Below are 20,267 nucleotides of genomic sequence, written 5' to 3'. Positions count from 1 at the left end.
GTGTATATGGACCACATCTTCCTTATCCATTCGTCCGTTGAAGGGATAAGGAAGATGTGGTCCATATACACTATGGAGTATTATGTCTCCATCAGAAAGGATGAATACCCAACTTTTGTAGCAACATGGACGGGACCAGAGGAGATTATGCTGAGTGAAATAAGTCAAGCAGGGAAAGTCAATTATCATATGGTTTCACTTACTTGTGGAGCATAAGGAATAACATGGAGGACAATGGGAAAAGGAAAGGAAAAGTGAATTGGGAGAAATCAGAGAGGGAGTCGAACCTTGAGAGACTGTGGACTCCAAGAAACAAACTGAGGGTTTTAAAGAGGAAGGGAGTGGGGGGATGCATTGGGTGTTACAAGCAAACAATGAATCTTGGAACGCTACATCAAAAACTAATAATGTATTTTATGGTGACTAACATAACACAATTTTTAAAAATAAATAATTAAAGAAATTTTTTAAAAAGGAAAGACAGGAGTTTCATCATCAGGATTCACTAGTCCCTGAGTAATCAGTTGTTTAATCAAAGCAACAACAGCTCAAGGGACAGTCAGGAAATGTCCCCTGCCCACCTGCTGTGGCTCAGCACCCATGGTGCCTCAGAGCCCTCGTGTCATTGACAGGATTCCTCCTCCACAAAGCCACACCCTCCCATCCGTCACCTGTTTGCCTGAACTTTGCCTCCCCTTCAAGTCCTTTTTCTCGCATTTCCCCTAAAAAGCTCCTGAACCCCCCCACCTCTCTCCATCCCTGTGGCCAGTTCCCTGAGCCCTGGCCCCGGTCATCTCCCGCCTGGACAGCAACAGCCACCTGTTCGTGGGCATCCAGCGGGGTCACTACCTAATCCAAATGCACATGGGAACAGAAGAATTTTCTAGAAGCCAAGGAGCCTACAAGGGCTTCCCGATCCTGAAAATCACGTCTTTAACCTGGTAAAAAGGCTGTGACAGGTCAGCAGCTCACCTGTGCCTAGTCCTGCTCCTGAGAACAGACGCAAGCCCCCTCCCATCCACGGAAGGTCTCGTACACAGCACGTTCTTCCCTCTTCCCTCTGCACGGGGAGAACATCTAGCATCTGGCCCCCGACAGGACGCCCAGCAGGGACCACTCAATATTAACTGAATCAGACAGCGACGAAACCCCCCTCCAGCTTCCAGCCGTGCGGATGTCACGCATTCTGCTCCCTGAACATCACGCCTCTCCTCCCGCCTGCCCCTTTCTCTACGAACACCCTCAATTCAACGTCCAGGAGTCTGCTTGAGTGCTGCCCCCTCCTGGAAACCTCCAGCTCCCTCCAAGAAAATCCAGCCCCTGCCTGCTCCGTAAGCACAAGCATTTTCTTCACAACGAACCACACTGATGTGGCCACGTCATAGCTGTCGTAAGACGTTAGTGTGTTGTCTTCGAACAGAACACAAATACACATACATGTGGTCTTTGCCCTGGTTCCCAGCCCAGAACTTCCCCCAAAGCCTTGGAGTTTCCAGAATGCCAGCAGTGTCTCTGTCGTGCTAACGAGGTGTCAGGAGGGGAAGGGGACTAGATAGGTAGCCGCAGGATGGAAGATGCTGGCCAGGAGAAGCAGCCCCAAGCCCAAGCCTTTCAGCCTGCGCCCCTGACCTCCAGGGAGGGGAGAGGGAGTAGGCTTTCAACCACCAATGGCTAATGCCTATCCGATAGCGCCACCGTAATGAGGCCAGGGTAAAACCAGGGACAGCCGCCTTCCAGAGGAACTCCTGCTGGGGACTACGCCGATGAGTGTTGGGGGGGGTGGTACGCCCGGGGAGGCACGGCTGCTCTACGCACACCGCGACCTCCCCACCCTGTGTCTCTCTTCACCGGAGGTGTTTGTCTGTACCCTTGAGAACAAACCAGCAATCCCAAGCACAGGGCTTTCCTGAGTTGAGAGTCTTTTTAAGGATTCAGCAAGCCTGAGGGGAGTCCATAGGAAACCCCGGCTTTGAGATTGACCAGGCCAAAGTGTGGGTAGCCTGTGGACCACCACTTGTGGCTAGTGACAGGTGGGGGCGGTTTGGTGGGACTGAGGCCTTAGCCTCTGGGATCTGTGCGAACCTGGGTAGGCAGTGTCAGAACCACGTTCAGTGGTCGGTGTCAGACGAGGTTCAAACATAAATGCCTTTGCCACCCTGGGGACAGCTTGGGGGCAGAGGCCACTTTGCTTCCTTAGCGGCCCAAGGGGGCCGGCAGAGGAGGCACTCACAGCTCTCTCCCTCGATGGCTGGCTGCATGGGGCTCATCAGCAGACTTCCCGGAGAATGTTTATGAGTTAGAGACACTGCACCAGATGGGCTACAATTAGCCCCGTGAGAACGGAGGACGGCTTGCACTCCAGCGAGCCAGACCTGCCACCCACCCCCAACCACCAGGGGGTGCAAAGCACACTGGGTAAGAAATCAGTATTGCCAACAAGCTGTTCTTTCAATTCCTGGCCTTTCCTCTAGGCTCCTATCGCATCCCCTCTAGGCCAAGGGAGGAAATAGCTCTCCCTCGGCTCCTGAGTAGCCACAGGGAAGCCAGGTGCTCCAGCCCATGGCCACAGCCGCACTGGGCAAGGGACAGTTCAGCATTTCAGCTCCTGAGGCCAGCCAGCTGGAACCAGGTTCCCAGGCGAGGCCCCTGGTGAGCTGGGGTGGGGGGTGAGGTTCTCCCAGAGATCTGCTCTGCAAAGGAAGGGGGTTCACAGCTCTGGGCCTCCAGGGGGTGGGGGGCGGTCTGCTTGGCCTGTTTTTACCTACACTTCTCAGCTGTGAAATACGGCCAATGAATTCCCCCCACCCACCCGCCGGCTCTGAGGACCACCTGCTTCCTTCTCCAAGCAACAGCCCTTTGTAGGAGTTTCTCCGCATTAAATTCCAATGTCTCCACTGATTTCAGGCAGGGGCAGCCTTCCTGAGTGCCACACAAGGCGGATAAAGTTAAATTCACCAATCCTGCTTCCATCAAGGTGGAAGGCGTCGGACGGTCCCCAGGCTATGCTTTTCGCCATCAGCCCGCTAGCCCTGGGCTTCACCTCCCAGGTCTGGCTGTGTCACCCACCGGCTGCTCTCTCTGGTGTTTCCAAGGGCCAGAACATCCATCAGGCCACGGCTCCCTAGTGCCGACTCATGATTACAAACTCTTCCCCTGTCCCTGTCGCACAAGTTTTCCCACTATGTAAGACTTGTACCCAGTCGATTGTCTCCTGCATAATTAAATGAGTGTGCTCCCGGAACTCGGTCCCCAAGCCTGGAACAAAGCCGCGACTCAACAGCCTTCCCTGCTTGGTTACAGTTGGATCCAAATCCCCAGACGCGTCCCCAGGCTGCATGTGGCCAAACCTCCTCCGAAGGCTAAAGCTATCACAGGTCTCCCGGCTTCGGAAGGAACCGTTCCAGCTTCCATTTCCGCAGAAAGTAGCATCCGGTCGGGCCCAAAGCACACTTTCACCGTCTGCACCGGTGGGGGCGCGGGGGGGGGGGGAAGCAGTGGGACCACGGCCCAGCCTCTCACCACGTACAGCAGTATGTAGGAGGGACAGTGGCTGGGTTGTTGCTGTGTGGACAGCAGCACATGTCAGCGAGGTGGTGACCGCAGAGAACAGTCAGAACAGTCAGCGACTTCCAGGGCCGGGTCTTGGAACCCAGACAGCCAGAAGCAACCGGGGGCCCCTTTCTCGGCTCCATCCTCACCCCAGCAGCCCGGTCCTAAGGAGATGGCGATTCCTGACGACTGTCAGAGGCACACCCAGGACACAGGTGGTGGACAGGTGTGCGGGGGTCCCATGCCGAGCCCCACCAGCTTCTGAGAGGCCGGCTGCCTCTCGTGCTCAGCAGCAGGAACAGAGCAGAGCGGTCTTCTGCCCTGGGCTGGGCAAGAACGCCAGGCGACCCGCCAACAGCTCAGACTGCAGGTGTTTACGCGGGTGACTCCCTCTGGGGAAGAGGGCTCCTGGCACTATCCCTCGTCCAGAACCAAAGGCAGGGGTGTCTGGAAGAGACCCAGACACATCCAGTTTTTACCACAGAGGCAGAGAGACCGACCCACCCTGGCTGCGGGTCTCGGGGCATTCTGAGAGTGGTTTCTGCCAGGTCTGCAAGTGCAGAAGGAACCCATGTGGGGACGTGTGCACACACCTGACGGGGCCGTGGGACGCGCAGACCACGCTCCCGGTGGAAGAGAACCGGCACTGCATGGGCGCTAAGGAAGGGGGAGATGATGGCGGGGAGTTTAGTCCAGTCTGGGGTCTGAGCGGAAATGAGGCCCAGCCATGGAACCATCTGGAGGCAGGTTGGGCTAGCCAGGGAGCTGAAGCTGAACAAGGCTGGGGGGAAATCCCTGTGGATCTCATGCGGGTCCAGTCCACCTGTGGCGAGACTGGCAGCCTCCGGAAAAGCTGACTCAGGGTAGCAGGCACACGTGCCCTCAGGGCACCCCCCCTCAGGACACAGTCACCTTTGACCAGGGTTCCGGTGCTCCTGTCTAAATGGTGACAGCCACGTGTTGGGACACACTGCCCCTCTACCTTGAACACCCCCCACCCTATTTTCCGCCAGCGGACCCCTTTCCTTTTCCTCACTTTCGCCTCCCCACCCACAAGCCGAGATGAGTTCCTTCGTCGCCCACCGCCAGAGCTTTTGCTCATAGTCCTCACAGCACAGAGCGCGCCAGATTACACTAACTGGTTTACTTCCACCAGAATCACAGTTCCTCGGGGTGGGGGCATATCCCCAGCAGAATACATTTTGAGTTGTAAATTCCTTCCCTCACGGAGGCTCCCAGCCAAGCTCATGCAGGAACCCAGGGTTCAAGGTAGATACTTGTAACTACACCAAAGGAGAGTTTAGTTTATATATTTTTTTCTCTCGTTGAACCAGGACATTTTAACTGGTGCGAAACTGTATTAAAATATAGATGTCCAGGTTCCAAAATGATTTAAAACTCGTAAAAAAAAAAAAGTTAAGAGGGCTTATGTCTTTACACCCAAGTTCACTGCTATGATTACGTGTCACTGTGGCTGAGCCTTACGGACCCTGCACAGGGAAGAAACTGTGGAGACTTCTCCTGAGATGAGCAGAGCCTATGTTACAGAGCCAAAGGGCTGTGTGGTTTCTTTCCTCAACCTCAACCCTACTGCCCATCATTCAACATGAGTAAAATACCCAGTTTACTGCACAGATGGACTCATGCCAGGCTCTTAGCGAAGGTTCCAATAAAACTCTGTGTTATCGAGTGGACACCTATTGTGCGGTTCTTTTTATATGAAATGTCTGGAAGAGGCAAACCCATAGGGAGAGAAAGCAGATGAGTGGGAGTCCAGGGCTGGGAGCAGAGGGAACAGGGAGTGGCTGATCAAAAGGCAGGGGGCGTCTTTTCGGGGAATCCGAAAAGTGGCGATGGCCACACAACGTTGTAAATGTTCTACAAGCCACAGAAACATACACTTTAAAATGGCAAATTTTAGGTTATATAAATTTTATCATAATAATATGCAAAAAAAGTGGCTGTCTTACCTTCCTCCCCAAAAGTCACTAAATATTGTGCAAAGTGTTTCACAATCACAACATTGAGGGCTGGAGAAGATCATCACTTATAAAGCTGGGTAACAACTAGGCCAATGTCACCATGAGGGGAAGCAGACGCAGGGCCAGGCCCTGAGTGAAACGACAGTGGACCATCTCAGCGCCCCACCTGTTATAGGAGATCTGGGCCTTTTGGGTTTGTTGGAGAGGACAGATTCCAATTCAAATCTCTGTGGAGCTGTTGGGTAAAAATGTTCTCAGAGGACACTCAGGCACATTCAAGGCAAGAAAAATCACACGGACACCTCAGACAGACCTTTCCAAGACAGAGGGATCGCCACGAGACTCCAAAAGCAAATCACCCAGAGAATGAAGTTCAACATTCAGTCAAGAAGAATCACTGGTATTACTGAATTTGGAGATCTGATACCTTTGAAATGAGACATTTCACAAACTCCGCTGAAATAAGAAATACTCCAATTTTTTTTTAAAGACCACAAATTATTCACTTTGAAAAGAACTAGATGGTCCTGGGGAGACAGAGTTAAAGAAATTTTGCTAGTTTAATACAACCAAATTTGATTTGGGGATTATTTTTAGGGTTTATTGAGTGCAGTTCTACATGTTTTGTGATATACACACACATACATATATACTCAGATATATATGTATGTAAAAATAGATTTCCTGTACAAATCACTCTGTATTTCTTCTTTCCATGAGTCTAATACTGAGTTATGATGATGCGAAGGCTCTCAGCATGTTGGGCTAACCCGTGAAAGGGCCAAACACCGAAGAAAGAAAATGATTAAAACACACACATACACACACGATTTTTTTAAAGTTAGGGAAAATTAAGTAGGTACAACTGATTGTTCCGAGCTGGCAGGAAAACTTGGGCAATTAGCGTAGGTCTGGACAACCACGGAAAGCCCACAGCAAGGACCACATCGTGACCAGCCACCAGAGAGTCGGGACGGGAGACTTACCGAGAGCGTCCACTGGCGGGGGGGGCGCACGGTGAGAAAGTGCAGGATACACAATTGACACAAAAAGGAAAATAATAAAGTCAAACTGGGATTCGAGCAGCAGTCTTACCTTCCTTTCATGGGTTAAACAGTCCGTGGCTTGCCACTGGATTTTCTATCGGGGCAATGAAACCCACCTCCACTGAGAGCTGCGCAGCCACAGTCCCTTCCCTGACTTGCTAAAACTTTTCTTTCTCCTCTAAACAGAAACCTTCCTTGTTAGCGAGCATCACCCCCTAGAGATCACAGCACAGTTTCTAAGAAGAGAGATGCAGCCTATAGTCCCCTCTGAAGCCAATTAAGATGCTTCACCAAGAAAATCTTTCAAGTATAATTTACTAGAACTTGAAAAGTAATTAGGGAAACCCAGGAAACAAAATTTAAACTGGGGTGAAAATGAAAAAAAAATAATAAAGTTAAAATTCTAGTAGACGGGCAAATAACGTGTTCATCTGCACCTCTGTGAGTCTGTTTATTGGGTTTCTAGTCTTTACCATAAATATACTTTACTATCTGGTCAAAAATGATAGATTGAACGACTGAAGTGTCGGGCTCCAGGGTTAATACAGTAAAACACCCCAGTTTCAGCAGCCTCAGAGAAAGTCCTGAGAAGCTTCCAGTAGTTACAGATGGAAACAGAAATGCTTGACCATGATTAATTTTTACATCTAAATTAATAGTAATCTGGGAGTTAGAGGAGAAGTGAGGCTGCTGACTGTATAGTAAGACAGCAAAACAAGCCAAGAACAGTACACGTTTCCCACAATCGACCCACGCTCATTCCTCGTGAAGTCTCGGCCAGCCCTGGGACCCGAGCTGACATCAAGCCGCAGGGCTTGCCTAGGACTCATCGGACGCCTTCTAGAGCTTGGACTGTTGGGTCTGCTCCACGCCACACCCTGCCTTCCCGTGGCCTCAGTCTTCTCCCCATTGCCTGTCAATCAGGCTGGCTCGGCCCTGGGTCCCTAGTCCTGGGCATCAGACTGGAACGTCTCCGAGGGTGGCTACTGTCTCTGCAGCCCCCAGCATCTGCCTCATGTTTACTCCTGGCAGGCGTTGGGTAAGCCTGCCTCCCGCTAAAATTGCTACACCCGCTCACAGCTGGAGCAGATGCCAAGTCGTTCTGAAATGGTTTTGAGATAAAAGCTAATCAAATCCCCCAAAAAACGTTTGAATTTTTTTTTTTTGGATGGTAATATTCAAATACCTTTAGGTTATAAATTACCACTCTCTTATAATAAAGAGGGGGAAAAGCGCCCAATAAAACATGTGACAAAAGGTGATTATCTGCAGAGTGAAAATTATGTTAGCCACATACAAAAAGGACATCCCGTGTATGTCTGCCTACATCAAGGGCAGTGCTATCACCATACTTAAGTGCACAGAGGCATTTGAAATTTTGAAAAGGAGAGTCAGAAGAGCTCTTAGATCAAAGACCACAGTTTTTTAAAAAGGCATGGCAGAAAGCTGCTTGGTGATCTTCTGAAAACACATTAAAAGTGAGTGATTATGTGGTTATCAGACTCCGTTCCATCAGGACAAAAAAAAAGTATCTGAAGCAAGTATCTGAAAAATATAAAAAGGACCTGAAGTACCATATCGTGTAGATCTCAGAAGAAACTACCAACGCTTGATAAGCTGAGAATCCAGGAAGCCACCACCTGTGGAAGGTGAGGCAGATGCCCCGAGAGCAGTTCTGGTGGGAAGGGAAACTTCAGGTAACCAGACCCCAAATCACTGGATGCCTCAAGTAACCGATTTCTGCTGGCCCGTAACTTGTCACATTCCTGCTCCATGCTCAGGCTATCCCCCTTCTAGGAGAGCACTCCATTATAACCAGAATGAGGACTCTGGTACCTTCTAGAAGGTTCCATTCACCCCAGAAATACACAAATGTGTGCACTCAGTCAAAAAAATGTGCTTATATATCTTAGAAAGAAGTATTTTTGTAATGGAAAGAAAGAAAACTGTTTTCTGGTGATACTCTGGAGTAAAGAGAAAATCATCTGGAACATTACAAGCAACTGATCTGACTTGGTGCGTGTACATAACTACACCACCATGGCCACCTTGTCTAGGAGGACGTGGTGCCTGAGACCACCAGCTATGTGGCTAGGGCTGAGAGAATGCTTGCCCTGTAGGTACAAATTGTGCTAATTGGACAATGCCAGGGAGTGAGAGACATGCACTGTTTCCGCCTCCGCAGAATTCAGATAAAATTCAGATAAAAGGATTATCCCTGCAGCCAAGAACTTAAGGCCTCTGGAAAGAGAACTCTGGAAAAGCTGAGGGAAAACAGCTCCTTTTTCTTCCTTCATCCTTTTTACCAAACTTCCAAACCTTTCCCAACCTGTGTCTTCCCTGGGCCCTCCTTCCAAATCCCTTTCATCTCAAAGCTGCCAACCTGTCAACGACATGGAAGTCAGTTCCGAATTCTGACCAGCCAGCTCTTCCATGGGACACCAGATTTGATGGAGGTGGTGGCTGTTTTATTGATAAGCATTTACCTCTAGACTCACTGAAATGTTCCATGCCTCAAACCCTGTTACTTGTCCAACGCTAGCTCACAGGTGCACCAGGAAGATAGAGCACATGTTCAAACAACACCAAGACCAAGAAAACACGTCCAAAACAAACAAGTGAGGCCAATGCTGACAGAAAACCAGGTTATGGATGCAAATTCTCCTGCCCTTATCATGAAATGGGTTTTGCGGTTTTCACCTGAACTGGCAAGACATTTTTGAGAAATGTCAAAGCTTAAAAAACTTTGTCTAGTCCTTGCCCCCCTTCCACCAAACTACTCCAGCTCTCTGAATGTATTTTCCTCTCATTCCAAATGAGAACTGACCATTTAGGAAAGGAGGAAATTTGATTTTGGGGATGTTTCCCTAAAAATTGTCCCAAGCATATACCAAACACAGAAGAGCCTCATGGGGAAAACAAAAATATTTTATCAGTTGTGACACAAAAAATTCAAAAAGCAGGCATCAAGAATAGTCTGGAAAGACTGTCACCTTCTCAAGTTCAAGACCCTAGATTTTTAGGTCTTAGGAAAATGTCACAAATGCCTACAAAGTGGATGTAGCTAGATTTTTCTCTGCACGTTCCCAGTCTGCGCTGGAAGAGCAGAGCTGGGTCATAGATCTGACAGGGGGCCTGTGTGTGGGTGACAGCAGGCAGGGAGGTGGGCAGAGGGCCACGCTGCCCCAGTCTGGTTTTCCCTAGGAAGGCCCCCACACTCACGAACACCATGAAAATTCTCTCTGTACCACACAGGCTCCCACTGCAGCCATTTCTAACATCCTCACAAGGCTTAATAAAGGGTTTCAGAGATTATAGGCTGTGAAAAAGATGGAGGAGAAAAGGACATAATTTCTGTAATAATTACTCTAGTAAGATATTTGCATGAAGGCTTTTATGCATGATCCCAAGGCTTCCAAGAAATTTATAGGTTTCATTACAACACACAATAGGCATGGAAACTGTCAAATTTTGGAGACAAAGGTCGGGGGAGGGAACAAGTCAAGTACAACTTTGTAAGGGCCTCAAATTAATAGATATTCTGCACTTGAGAACTTTAATTCAGATGGATTCTATGCGCTCCTGCTCCCCAGGGCCATCATATGCGACGAGGTCTGAATCAAATGCTTTCTGCTTCAAAGTCAAAACCAAGCACGTGCTTGTTTCCCCAAAGTAACGCTATTAATGGCAGAATGCGGAGTTACCTTTTTTTGCTTTCTTCTGTAGTTTCAGCGTATCTGAGGATTTCTTTTTTATCTCTTGGCGAGCTTTTTTATATTCTAAGAAAAAGCAGAATATTGAGTCATTTTACCACTTTGCTCAATGGAAAACATTCTAAGGAGGAACCATTACTTTCATCAGAGAAAGCAGAAACGATGATACGCAATACAGAGCTTTATCCAGACCACCATATGATAACAATCTCATGCTGACATTTTATAGCACGGGGGTTATTAACATGAAAAACCACAGAATGTGCCTTGGTCTTTTCCTGATAGCATTCACTCATATCAGCTGTGAAGGAAGATGTCGTTCAGGGGGATATTTTACTAAAAGTGAAAAATCCACAATTTCTCGGCTCACAAAACAGGAAATTGGAAAATAGGATTTGCTTTCCCGAAGGCCCAACTTCGCAGTGTTTTGCTCAAAAAAGAATCCATGTGGCAAGACGCTGGCCAGATGTTGCAATTCAGCAGAAGCCCCCAAGACCCCAGCATGAGAGATTGGATGGTGTGGGGGCAAACTGGGAAAGGCCCGGGTGCCTTAGCCTTACTCTCGCATTGGCGCCAAGGCAGGCACTAGACCCCGAGAAGGGGCGGCCCACATACAGACGACACGTCCCCCCAAACGATGACTTCCTCCTCCTCTACCAGTCTACACCTGCTCTTAGACGTCCGCTTCCATTGGTGCCGCCCTCACCCAGACGTGGACACCTGAAATGACGACAGCTCTGACCTTCTCTCCTCCTTTCCTGCCCTCATATTCAAGTAACTGCCCCCTCGGCCAGTTCCCTTGCAGCCTTCCTGGACATCTCGCTCCCCCAAACCCCATGCCGCCACTCCCGGGCCCTCGCCACAAGGGCTCTGGGGACCTGCTGGCACCAGCCCTTCATTCTGGCTTCCTCTCGCCTCCAGTCTCCCCTATGCCTTCCCTCCCCAGCACGCAGTGCAGGTCGCAGGACGTCTCCTGCCCTTCCCCGCTGCCAGCACCCCAGCCTCTGGGCCCAGGAAGACCAACTGGGGAGGCATCTGTCGGGACCCCTTTGCCCCCAGGGCCTGGCACACGCGGTGCAGAGTCACCTGTGTTGAAGCACATTCAGAGAGGGTGGCGGTCCCAGGCAGGACACCCAGGTTAGCTCCTCTCTTAAGAGGCTGGCTTTCGAAATGTGCCCCAATGCCTTACGTGTCAGACTTTGGCATCGAAGCCTGTCGTCACCATCCAGGTCTCATTCACCGATCGCAACTAACACCTCTGAGAGCCTGGGCCATCAACCACTGAGGAAGGTTTCAGGGGCCCTTATCCTCCAGCGCTGAAATGGGAGAAGTGGGACCAGAGGGGGCCCTGACGGGGGACGCCAGCAGGGGCCCAAGGCGGCGGCCGGCCACCCCACTGGGAGCACGCGCTGCTGGGCAGCGAAGAGCCTGCGCCCCCTACCTTTTGCGTGGTCTTTATCCAGCTGGTTGGCCACTTTCTTCCATTCTTCCATCTGCTCTTGAAGCGGGTTTATCAGACAATCAATCAAAGCACTTGTTCCCAAAAGAGAAAGAAAAGGAGAAATTAAACAGATACATTCTTGGTGAAAATTCATACTCGGTTGTCAAAACTACATAAATCATGACAACCGGCTGCCAAACAAGGCAGTACCTAAGCCCAAGTTCACGTCCAAATCCCACCATTTCGTAACAACCTTATTCTCAGAACGTTCTCCAGGGACTGGCACGAGGCCGTCACCACGCCTGGATGGGGCGAGCCCTCTTCCCATTTCCCTGGCTCATACTCTCACTCTCGTGTTCACAAGCATAGTTGCAGGCCAGGGGGTCACCCCTCTAGCTGCACCCCAGACCTCCCGCCTGACAGAAACCTGGAGGGCGGGACCCCAGTATTACTATATATTATATTTTTTTAAAGAAACGCACATGACTCTGATGTGCCTTTGGGATGAGAAGTCATGAGTGTAGACCAAGTGTGGCCAGCCTGGGGGAGGAAAAGCTGAAGGGCCAGCTTCTGGATGAGAGCAGCAAAGACATCCCCAGGTACGTCCCGTCATTTTGTGCACTGTCCCCAGGTGGCTCCCCACCCAGAGGAACCATGAGAGGCATGGCCCCCCAGGAAGGAAAATGGATACATTCCTACATCACCGAGATGTCGCAGGAAAATTAGGAAGTTCCCACAAATCACTCGAATTGCTCTGGTGAGGATTATTACTCTGAAGGTGTTCTCAGACTACTTTTTGATCATGGGCCTCCTAAAAATCTTCAAGTTCTTGGTACAATTCCCTCCTTTCCTCGTCAGGGTGTCCCCCACCCCACGCACCCGCCAGCCATCAACACTGCACACTCTCTTCTTTCTTCCAGGTCTCTGTTCAAATCGTCCTTCCAAACAGGCTCACCCCCTAATTAGCCACTGTGTGGAACAGTGGCTGCCTCTCTCCTACCCATGGATTTCACCTCGTGACACTTCCCACCGCCTGACATGGTGAGAGGGGTTGTGGCATCTGGAGTGTAAGCCCCATGAGGACAGGGCACGGTCCTACTCACTGCCACCGCGCACACGCCTTAAGACAGAGCGTGGCACACAGCAGGTGCTCCATAAACACCGCCCGTTGAACCGCTGTCTCCTCATCCCTCAGACGGGCTGGGGAACCGCAAGACTAGCCTGCAAATAAACGCGATGGCAAGCGGGACCAGAAGCGCCGCAGGGCCCGGAAGCGAGCGGGAGGGAAGGCAGCAGAGTCCTCACCTGCTACCCGGGCACCTTGTGCTGGAAATGTGTGGGCACTCCGTGAATGTTCACAAGCACCCCATATTACAGAAGCTGAGATGCCAACCAAGAGGCCGACGCCCGTGTGGCCCGCCCGGGGTTCAAACCCAGGCCTATCTGTCTCCAAGTCCAGCCACTTCCCGCCACGTTCTGCCACCTCCCAAGGTGGCCCAGCCAGGAGGGGCAGAGGTCTCTCATGTTGGCAACCCTTCGCACAACTCACGATCCATCAAGCAGAATGGTTTGATCTGCTTGGAAGAAGGCCCCCCTCACCAAAACACTGGTGACTCCAAGTCCCCGTGGGCAACCAGAACTGCCAGTTCTGCCCATTCTGGGTGCTGGTAAGACAGACAAGAGGCGGGCAGCACGGAGGGTGGACAGGAGGCCCACAGGAAATGGAGGAGCAGCATGTGCCTACTCCCCAGCCCCGCGGCTCCCCTTCCAGAATCTTCTGCAGAGAGCAGATGCCCTGCTCTCACGCCAGCGGAGGGCCAGGAGAGACCCACAGGAGCACAAAGTGGGGTGTGGGCTCCAGCGGGCAGGCCCCGGGCCATCTGGTCACCCACTGCCTCCCTAGCACCCAGACCAGAGCCTGGCACGTGGCAGACATCCCACGAATACTTGCCCAGTGAGTGAGCAGCGCGACCGGCTGCGGGCATTTCAACGCTGCGGGGAAACACATGCTGCTTTGAGCGAGGCACTGCCCCTTCCCCCGCAACCAGCAAGAACCGGTGAAATCCGGACTGAGATGTGCTCCTCACCTGGAGAACTGCCTGAGCTTGGCTTCTATGCTCCTGTGTCTCATGCACATCCTGGTCAGGGCGGAGCCAATCTCCCTGGTGCCACCTGCAAAAGAAACGCAGGCAGAGCTGAGCACGGGAGGCAAGCGGGAATCACTGAAATCCTGGGAAGAGAACAAAATCATCTGAAAAGAAGCCGGATTTCACCACGAGGCAAAACCCAAGCCACTGCCTCTCGCCAGGCGTGTGTATACGTGTGCATGTGTGCACACGCACACACACATGTGTAAATACATACGGTGACACGTTTGTCTATAATCAGCAGAATAAAAGGCACCTTGAGTCTACAAAAAGCCCAGTAGTACTTTCCGCTCTGATTTTCTCTAAATGCCGACTGTGACCCAGAAATCGATTTTACGACCCACTAACAGATCGCGACCTGCAATATGAAAAATAATTTCTCAAGGAAGATGATCAAAATAGTATCTGATATTGAAGGAAAAGCTGTTGTTTCGTTCGGTTTTGTTTTGCTTTCCACTTCTGGCAAAATAATCCCCTTAGCGTCATTTAGGACAGATAATAAGGCCACTCTAGCTGTTTAAAGATGTGTAGTCTAGACTCCAAGTCATTCAGAGACAAGTGAGGCCAAAGCAAAATGAAATAGAGGAGTATTTTCTAAAGGTTTGGGTAAGGCTGGTGAAAGAGGTCTTCAGGCACAACAAATGTCAAAGTAAGCTTTAATTCAGTTTGATTTTCCCGAAATTCTTGTCACGCTGCTCCCTCCACGCATACCCTCTTTAAGACTATTTGTGAAGTTCCCCTCCTTCCCCCTCCTAGAAACAATGCCTGAATCAGCACTTGGGCGTGGGAGAGCACACTACAACCACAGATGGTAATCCAGCATCAAGCCCTAGAAAGCTCATTATAAATGTTATGAAAATATTAGGACTCATGAAATCGGGGCGGGGGGGGGGACGTCAAACAAAGCACTATTTTTCACAGACAAGGCCTTCAAGGGAAAGCTGCTGGCAGTGACGGTAGGTTCAACCAAACCAAGTTAACAGGGAAAAATGTCGTCCCTTATTCATGCTAGTGACATTATTATGGTTCGCATCTCTCCCTCCGCCTGCTGTTCTATAAACACCAATGTGCTATTTTACAGTTCCTCCTATTTTCCACTTTATTCTGCACAACTAACAGGTTTCCAGAACCAAAAAATAAAAAAATAAAAATTAGTGCTGAAAGTAATATATATTCAATATTAATGTTTCTATATCCTGTTTTAGTCTGAAAAGAGAAACCTTCTAGAACACTCCCGGTTCCTCTAAAACACAGTTTCTTGGCCTGAATATGACTGACATGTGGGCCGGATGATTCTTTGTTGGGGGTGGGGGTGGGGGGGGTCCTGTGCATTGTAGGACGATTATCAGTATCCCTGGCCTTGACCTTCCACAAATCAGTAGCCGGCTGCGACATCTAGACATGTCTCCATACAGATGTCACCCATCTGTGACATCCAGACATGTCTCCACACAGTATGAAGTGTTCCCTGGGGAGCAAAAAATCCCAGTCTATGAAGCACCGTTGTAAGAAAACTGAGCAAGAGCTAACGGTCCCCTGAAGCACAGCAGAATTCAGCCGGGAGTCTTGGTAAATGGTCGTCCTTTAGCCCCTGGCACCTACAGCCACTAGAGGGAGTTAGAGACCACAGGGCATCCCCATCTGCGGCGGCTCACCATGCTCCACCAGGGCACACCAGTAGAGGGCGCCGTCTGCACGCGCGCTGTGGGCCTCCTGGGCTCTCTTGAGGTTTTCCCAAGCCTCTGCTGCTTTACGAGCAAAAGCCAGGAACACTTTATCCCCAGGGAAATATCTCCTATTTTTCCTGGGCCTTCATTTGATTAAAAGTTAATAACCTGGCCCTGCAAGGAAGCTGGCACCCTCATGCACTGCTGGAAGGAGTGTAAACCAGTCCTTTTCTGGAGGAGAACCCGGCAGCGTCCACCCAGGAAAGCCTTTAAAAATGAGTCCCCTCTTCAATGTGGCAATTCTAGGTCTGGAAAATTAACCAGAGAAAACAACCAAGGACCACAGCAAATCCTTCCCCAGGAGGATGGTCCTCAAAATGCTGCTAACAACAGTATAAACTGGAAGTGGACTCCCATTCTAGGGGCCCTGGTGGATAAAGCAGAGACCACAGACCAGCACCGGAGTGTCAGGCGGTCATCTAAGCCGCAGGCTGGCCGCGGTGAAGGTCATGGCAAAGGGAGACATCTGGATAGAGCTCAGGCTGCACCAGGCCCAGGGAGAAGTGCCGTGCACCCACGAACTCCCTCAATCCTCGAAACACTCCTGGTTCTGCTGGGACAACTATCCCCATTTCCTAGATAGGAAAGGTGCCTTATGGAATTTGTCCAAATTCTTTTTGGACATGTGACATATGAATTTTGTCCAAATTTGTCCAAAGTCATGCTGCTAGGAAGTGGGGTTCCGACCCGGGGTGAGCCTCCAGGGCCTATGCATTTCCAGCATATGACTCTGACTACAGACAAAGGAAGGCAGGGCAGGGGCAGAGCCAGGAGCCTAAATGAATACTGCTAAATTTACCTCCCGACATGCTCTGAGGGGCATTAGGCCTTTAAAGCCCGGCTCTCAAATTCCAGCGGTGGAGCCTAGAAATGTCGAGCTAGTACCAGAGGACTGAGCTCCTGTCCTTGCTAAGCTACCACCGAGATCACAATGGTGGGCAGCTGCTCCACAGATAACCCTTGCCTTAGTTTCCTCAAGAGAGACTTCCAGGGTTGGAAAAGATCACTCAAGATCAGTTCCCTCACCCCATTTCTCTGCTCCATTATTTCTGTTACCTTCCCAAACATTTCCCATAGATGGCCACTGGTCACGTGTTACCCCCAGGAAAGCCAGAGGCTTCCCAGGAAGAGCTGCCCCATGGGACAGTAACGAGCACTTCCTAAACGGGCTGTCTGTGCTCACCGCCCGGCCCCTGCAGCACAGGAAAGCCTGAGAGGGGAGGAAATAAAAACCACAAAGACAACTTCCAAACAGCAGCCATCTCTGTCCAAATGACACAGGGCAGGAGACAGGCGGGTGACCCCTTCCACGGACCCCGGGACCTGTCTGCTGGAATTACTGCTGATCACAACAACATGGGGCACCCTAAAAATAGCTCTATCTGTGGATATGCTTAACATCTTACGCTCTTCCTGACCCTTGCTCAAACTTACCAAAAAAAAAAAAAAAAAAATCAGCATGTTTGAAAAAGCTTCAGAGGAAACCAGCTTTAGCTACAAAGACAGAGCAGACATCTGGAAGGAATCCGATCTGACAGTGAGAATATTTATGGAATCAAATGGCTGAGACACTCAGCAGCTTGTGAGTGAGGACAAGATCTTACTTGTTTCTGGATTCCCCGCACCCAGCCCTGGTGCTGAAGGAAGGAGCTGCCATCTACCACTCTGAGAGCGGATCACCGGGCCGGCAAGCCCATACCTGGCGGCAGGCCCAGGGGCTGGGTCTGTCCTTTGTTCAATCCGTAAATCTTTGTGTGTCTTCCATGTACACACTATAGAATATTCAAAATAAATACAAGGGTCTTCTCATAGAAAAGGTCTAGACTGATGCAAATCCACCTAAAGAAACAATGGTGTATTTCCTTCCTATTGTCTTTATAATCAATCACCACAAACTTACTGGCCTAAAGCCAGGCACATTTATTATCTTACGGCTCTGGAAGTCAGAAGTCCAAAATCTGTTCCACGGGGCTAAAACCAAGGTGTCAGGAGGACCGTGTTCCTTCTGGAGGTTCTAGGGGCGAACCTGTTCCCTGTCTTTTGCAGCCTCTAGGGGCCGCCTGCATCCGTCCCTTGGCTTGTGGCCTCTTCCAGCACCTTCAAAGCCAGCAGCTCAGCATCTTTGCTCTTCTCTGACTTCTGCACAGTCCTCTCATCTTCTCTCACACTGATCCTCTACGCCCTTCTTAGAAGAACCCTTGTGATTACACAGACCCAGCTGGATAATCTAGGATAATCTCTTCATCTCAAGATCCTTAACTGAATCACAACCGCAGAGTCCTTTTGCCCTGTACTGTTGGCAACACAGTCCCGGGTCCTGGGGCTGAGGATGGAGACCCTTTCAGGGAGGGCATCATTCTGCCCAGCAACACTGCATACGAGTTGTTAATTTGGAGAGTGCCGGGGGCACTGTGTGTCTCTCCAGAGCCCATCCATCCTCAGATGGTTAAGTCTGGGCCAATGACCTAATCCCACCCCTTTGGCAGTGGCTGGTTCAGGGATGGGACAGGAGGTCGATGGAGAAAATGGCCCTGATCAGCTATCATGATGGCCATGGGAACACCTGCCTTAGGATGAGATCTGTCCTCCGGCCAGAAGACAGAGGGGCTGGCATCCCCAGGGACCTCCCTGAGCCACCAAACTAACACATGGAGCCCAGGCAACCTCTGGACCTGGAGTTCCTGTTTTGCGAGAGGGTATGTTTTTATAGCATCTTCGATTCGGTTCTGTTTCTTGCCAGTTGAAAGGAGAAGAAGGCAGGGAGCGCAGGCCTCCTTCGCTCCTCCCGAACACCAGCAAGCAGCCCGCTGCTGAAAGACAGCTGCTGGGACACAAATACACTTCATGGCACAAACCCTCATTCTTCCAGTGTGGTGCACAGAAGCACCTTCTGCTGTGACAAGCAAAGTTTTTATAATAAAGTAGCACAACGTCACTCGGTGATCTACAGTGCATGGATTGCAAAGGACAAAAACGGTAGAGAGAAAAGAAAAAAAAGAAAGTCCAGAGGCTAGACTAGCAGAGCACGAATGCTGGGGCAGAATCCTAGGTCTTGCACCTGAACACACTTAACCATTCCACAAATGCTTACTGGGTATTACACCTGTCTCCTAGGGCGGCCATGACAAAGCACCCCGAACCAGCCGGCTCCAGACCACAACGATGTAGTGTCCCACGCTTCTAGAGGCCGGAGTCTGACATGAAGGTGTGGGCAGGGCCATGCTCCTGCAGAAACCCACAGGGGAGAATCGTCTCCACCTCCTTCCAGCTGCTGGTGGTTACAGGCAACCCGGCGTTTGCGGATGCCTCACTCCTGTCTGTCGTCATTGCCTGGCTCCTGGGTGTGTCTGTCTTCACACGAGGCACCTGTGAAGGCATTCCCTGCTCTGCATGTGTCTGTGTCCAAATTTCTCCTTATGGAGACAGCAGCGGTACTGGATCAGGGCCCGCGCTAATGACCTCACCTCCACCTGACCACACCTGCAGAGACCTCATGTCCAAGTGCGGTCCCGTTCACAGGTGCTGGCGGTTGAGACTTCAACCTATCTCTTTGGGAGACTCAATGCACCCCATAATAAGGGTCTACCATGCAGCAAGAATTACAGGGACTCCAAAGACGATGACAAGGGCCTGACCCTTGAGGAGCCAGCGGACTGGTTGGGGGGGGGGGGACAGCTACAAAATGGCACAGGGAACACAATCTTCGCAGCCATGCTGTGGGCTTGGTCTTCTTGTCCCCCCTTTATAAGTGGGAAAAGTGGAACTCAGGTGGGTGAACTAACTTGCTGAGGGCCACAGGGTTGGGAAGTGGAAGAGCTAAGATCCAAGCCCCACTTTCACTGACACCCGAAGGCCCTTTCCCACTATGACAAGCTAGACACGTCCCCACTGAGGACAAAGAGGCACATTAAAGTCACAAACAGAATATGAACTGCTTTATGCCATTCTGGGGACGACAAGGGAAAATAAGGAGACACTGAGCCATGGTTGTTCCCCACAAAAGTCCGACAGGGCCACACCCTTCTCACTGCAAGTTGCCACCCGGTGGCTGTGCGGAGAGGTGGCACAGTGGCACGCATCCAGTGGCCTTGTCCTGCCCCTCCACGCAGCCTCATTGGCAGGCGGCTTCCGTCTCCCCACAGAGCGGGGGCCTAATGCACCGGCCACGGTGGGGTCTCCAGCGTGCAGGTGGCCAGCGAGGCCTGAAAAGCCGGTCTGTGGGGCCCAGCTTCTGAGGCAGAAGAGGGGAGGGGAGAGGGAGGGGGAAGCAAGATTTAAGAAGCGCCCGGGTCGGAGCTTGGGGCCACAATAAGTCACTGTGCTTCCTGGAGGCCCTCTGAGGGCTCAGTTGTTGGAAGCCTAATTAGCAGTCAGAAAGAGCCCCGGACAGGGGAAGGCTCCGGGAAGCCTCCCCAGGAGAGGGACGGGGGCCGCTCACCTGCCGTGGGGGTTCTCGACCCCAGCACAGCTCATGTCTGGGACCAGCTCCTTCTTTGTCATGCAGGGCTGGCCCAAGCACTGTGGGGCGTCCCATGGCGTCCATCCCTGACCCTCCAGGTGCCAGCAACACGTCCCACGTCAGGATGACCAGAAATGTCTCCCGACATTACCAAATGTCTCCTGGGCTTGGCGGGGCGAGGAGGGGCAGACTCACCCCTGTTG

At 51.1% G+C, this 20,267-nt stretch overlaps 1 protein-coding gene across 4 annotated transcripts in view; it reads right to left on the bottom strand.

Moving 5' to 3' along the window:
- The window catches only part of LOC111146777 (MTSS1, I-BAR domain containing), a 155,775-nt gene that overhangs the window by 17,760 nt on the left and 117,748 nt on the right, over positions 1-20,267 (bottom strand). For 3 of the 4 annotated variants that reach the window (XM_022502456.1, XM_022502455.1, XM_022502457.1), the window contains exons 4-6: positions 13,819-13,903; positions 11,732-11,823; positions 10,282-10,356 (exon numbers count right to left, since the gene is read on the bottom strand). In XM_022502456.1, coding sequence (XP_022358164.1) covers positions 10,282-10,356; positions 11,732-11,823; positions 13,819-13,903 — 252 coding nt within the window. Of the gene's footprint in view, positions 1-6,517; positions 6,530-10,281; positions 10,357-11,731; positions 11,824-13,818; positions 13,904-20,267 lie in introns of all 4 variants that reach the window. The other variant, XM_022502454.1, reaches the window with a different exon arrangement.

The sequence above is a fragment of the Enhydra lutris genome, unplaced genomic scaffold (genome assembly GCF_002288905.1).
Source record: "Enhydra lutris kenyoni isolate GAN:26980312 unplaced genomic scaffold, ASM228890v2 scaffoldscaffold14, whole genome shotgun sequence".
Taxonomy (NCBI): domain Eukaryota; kingdom Metazoa; phylum Chordata; class Mammalia; order Carnivora; family Mustelidae; genus Enhydra; species Enhydra lutris.
This window is presented reverse-complemented; position numbering and strand designations above follow the sequence as displayed.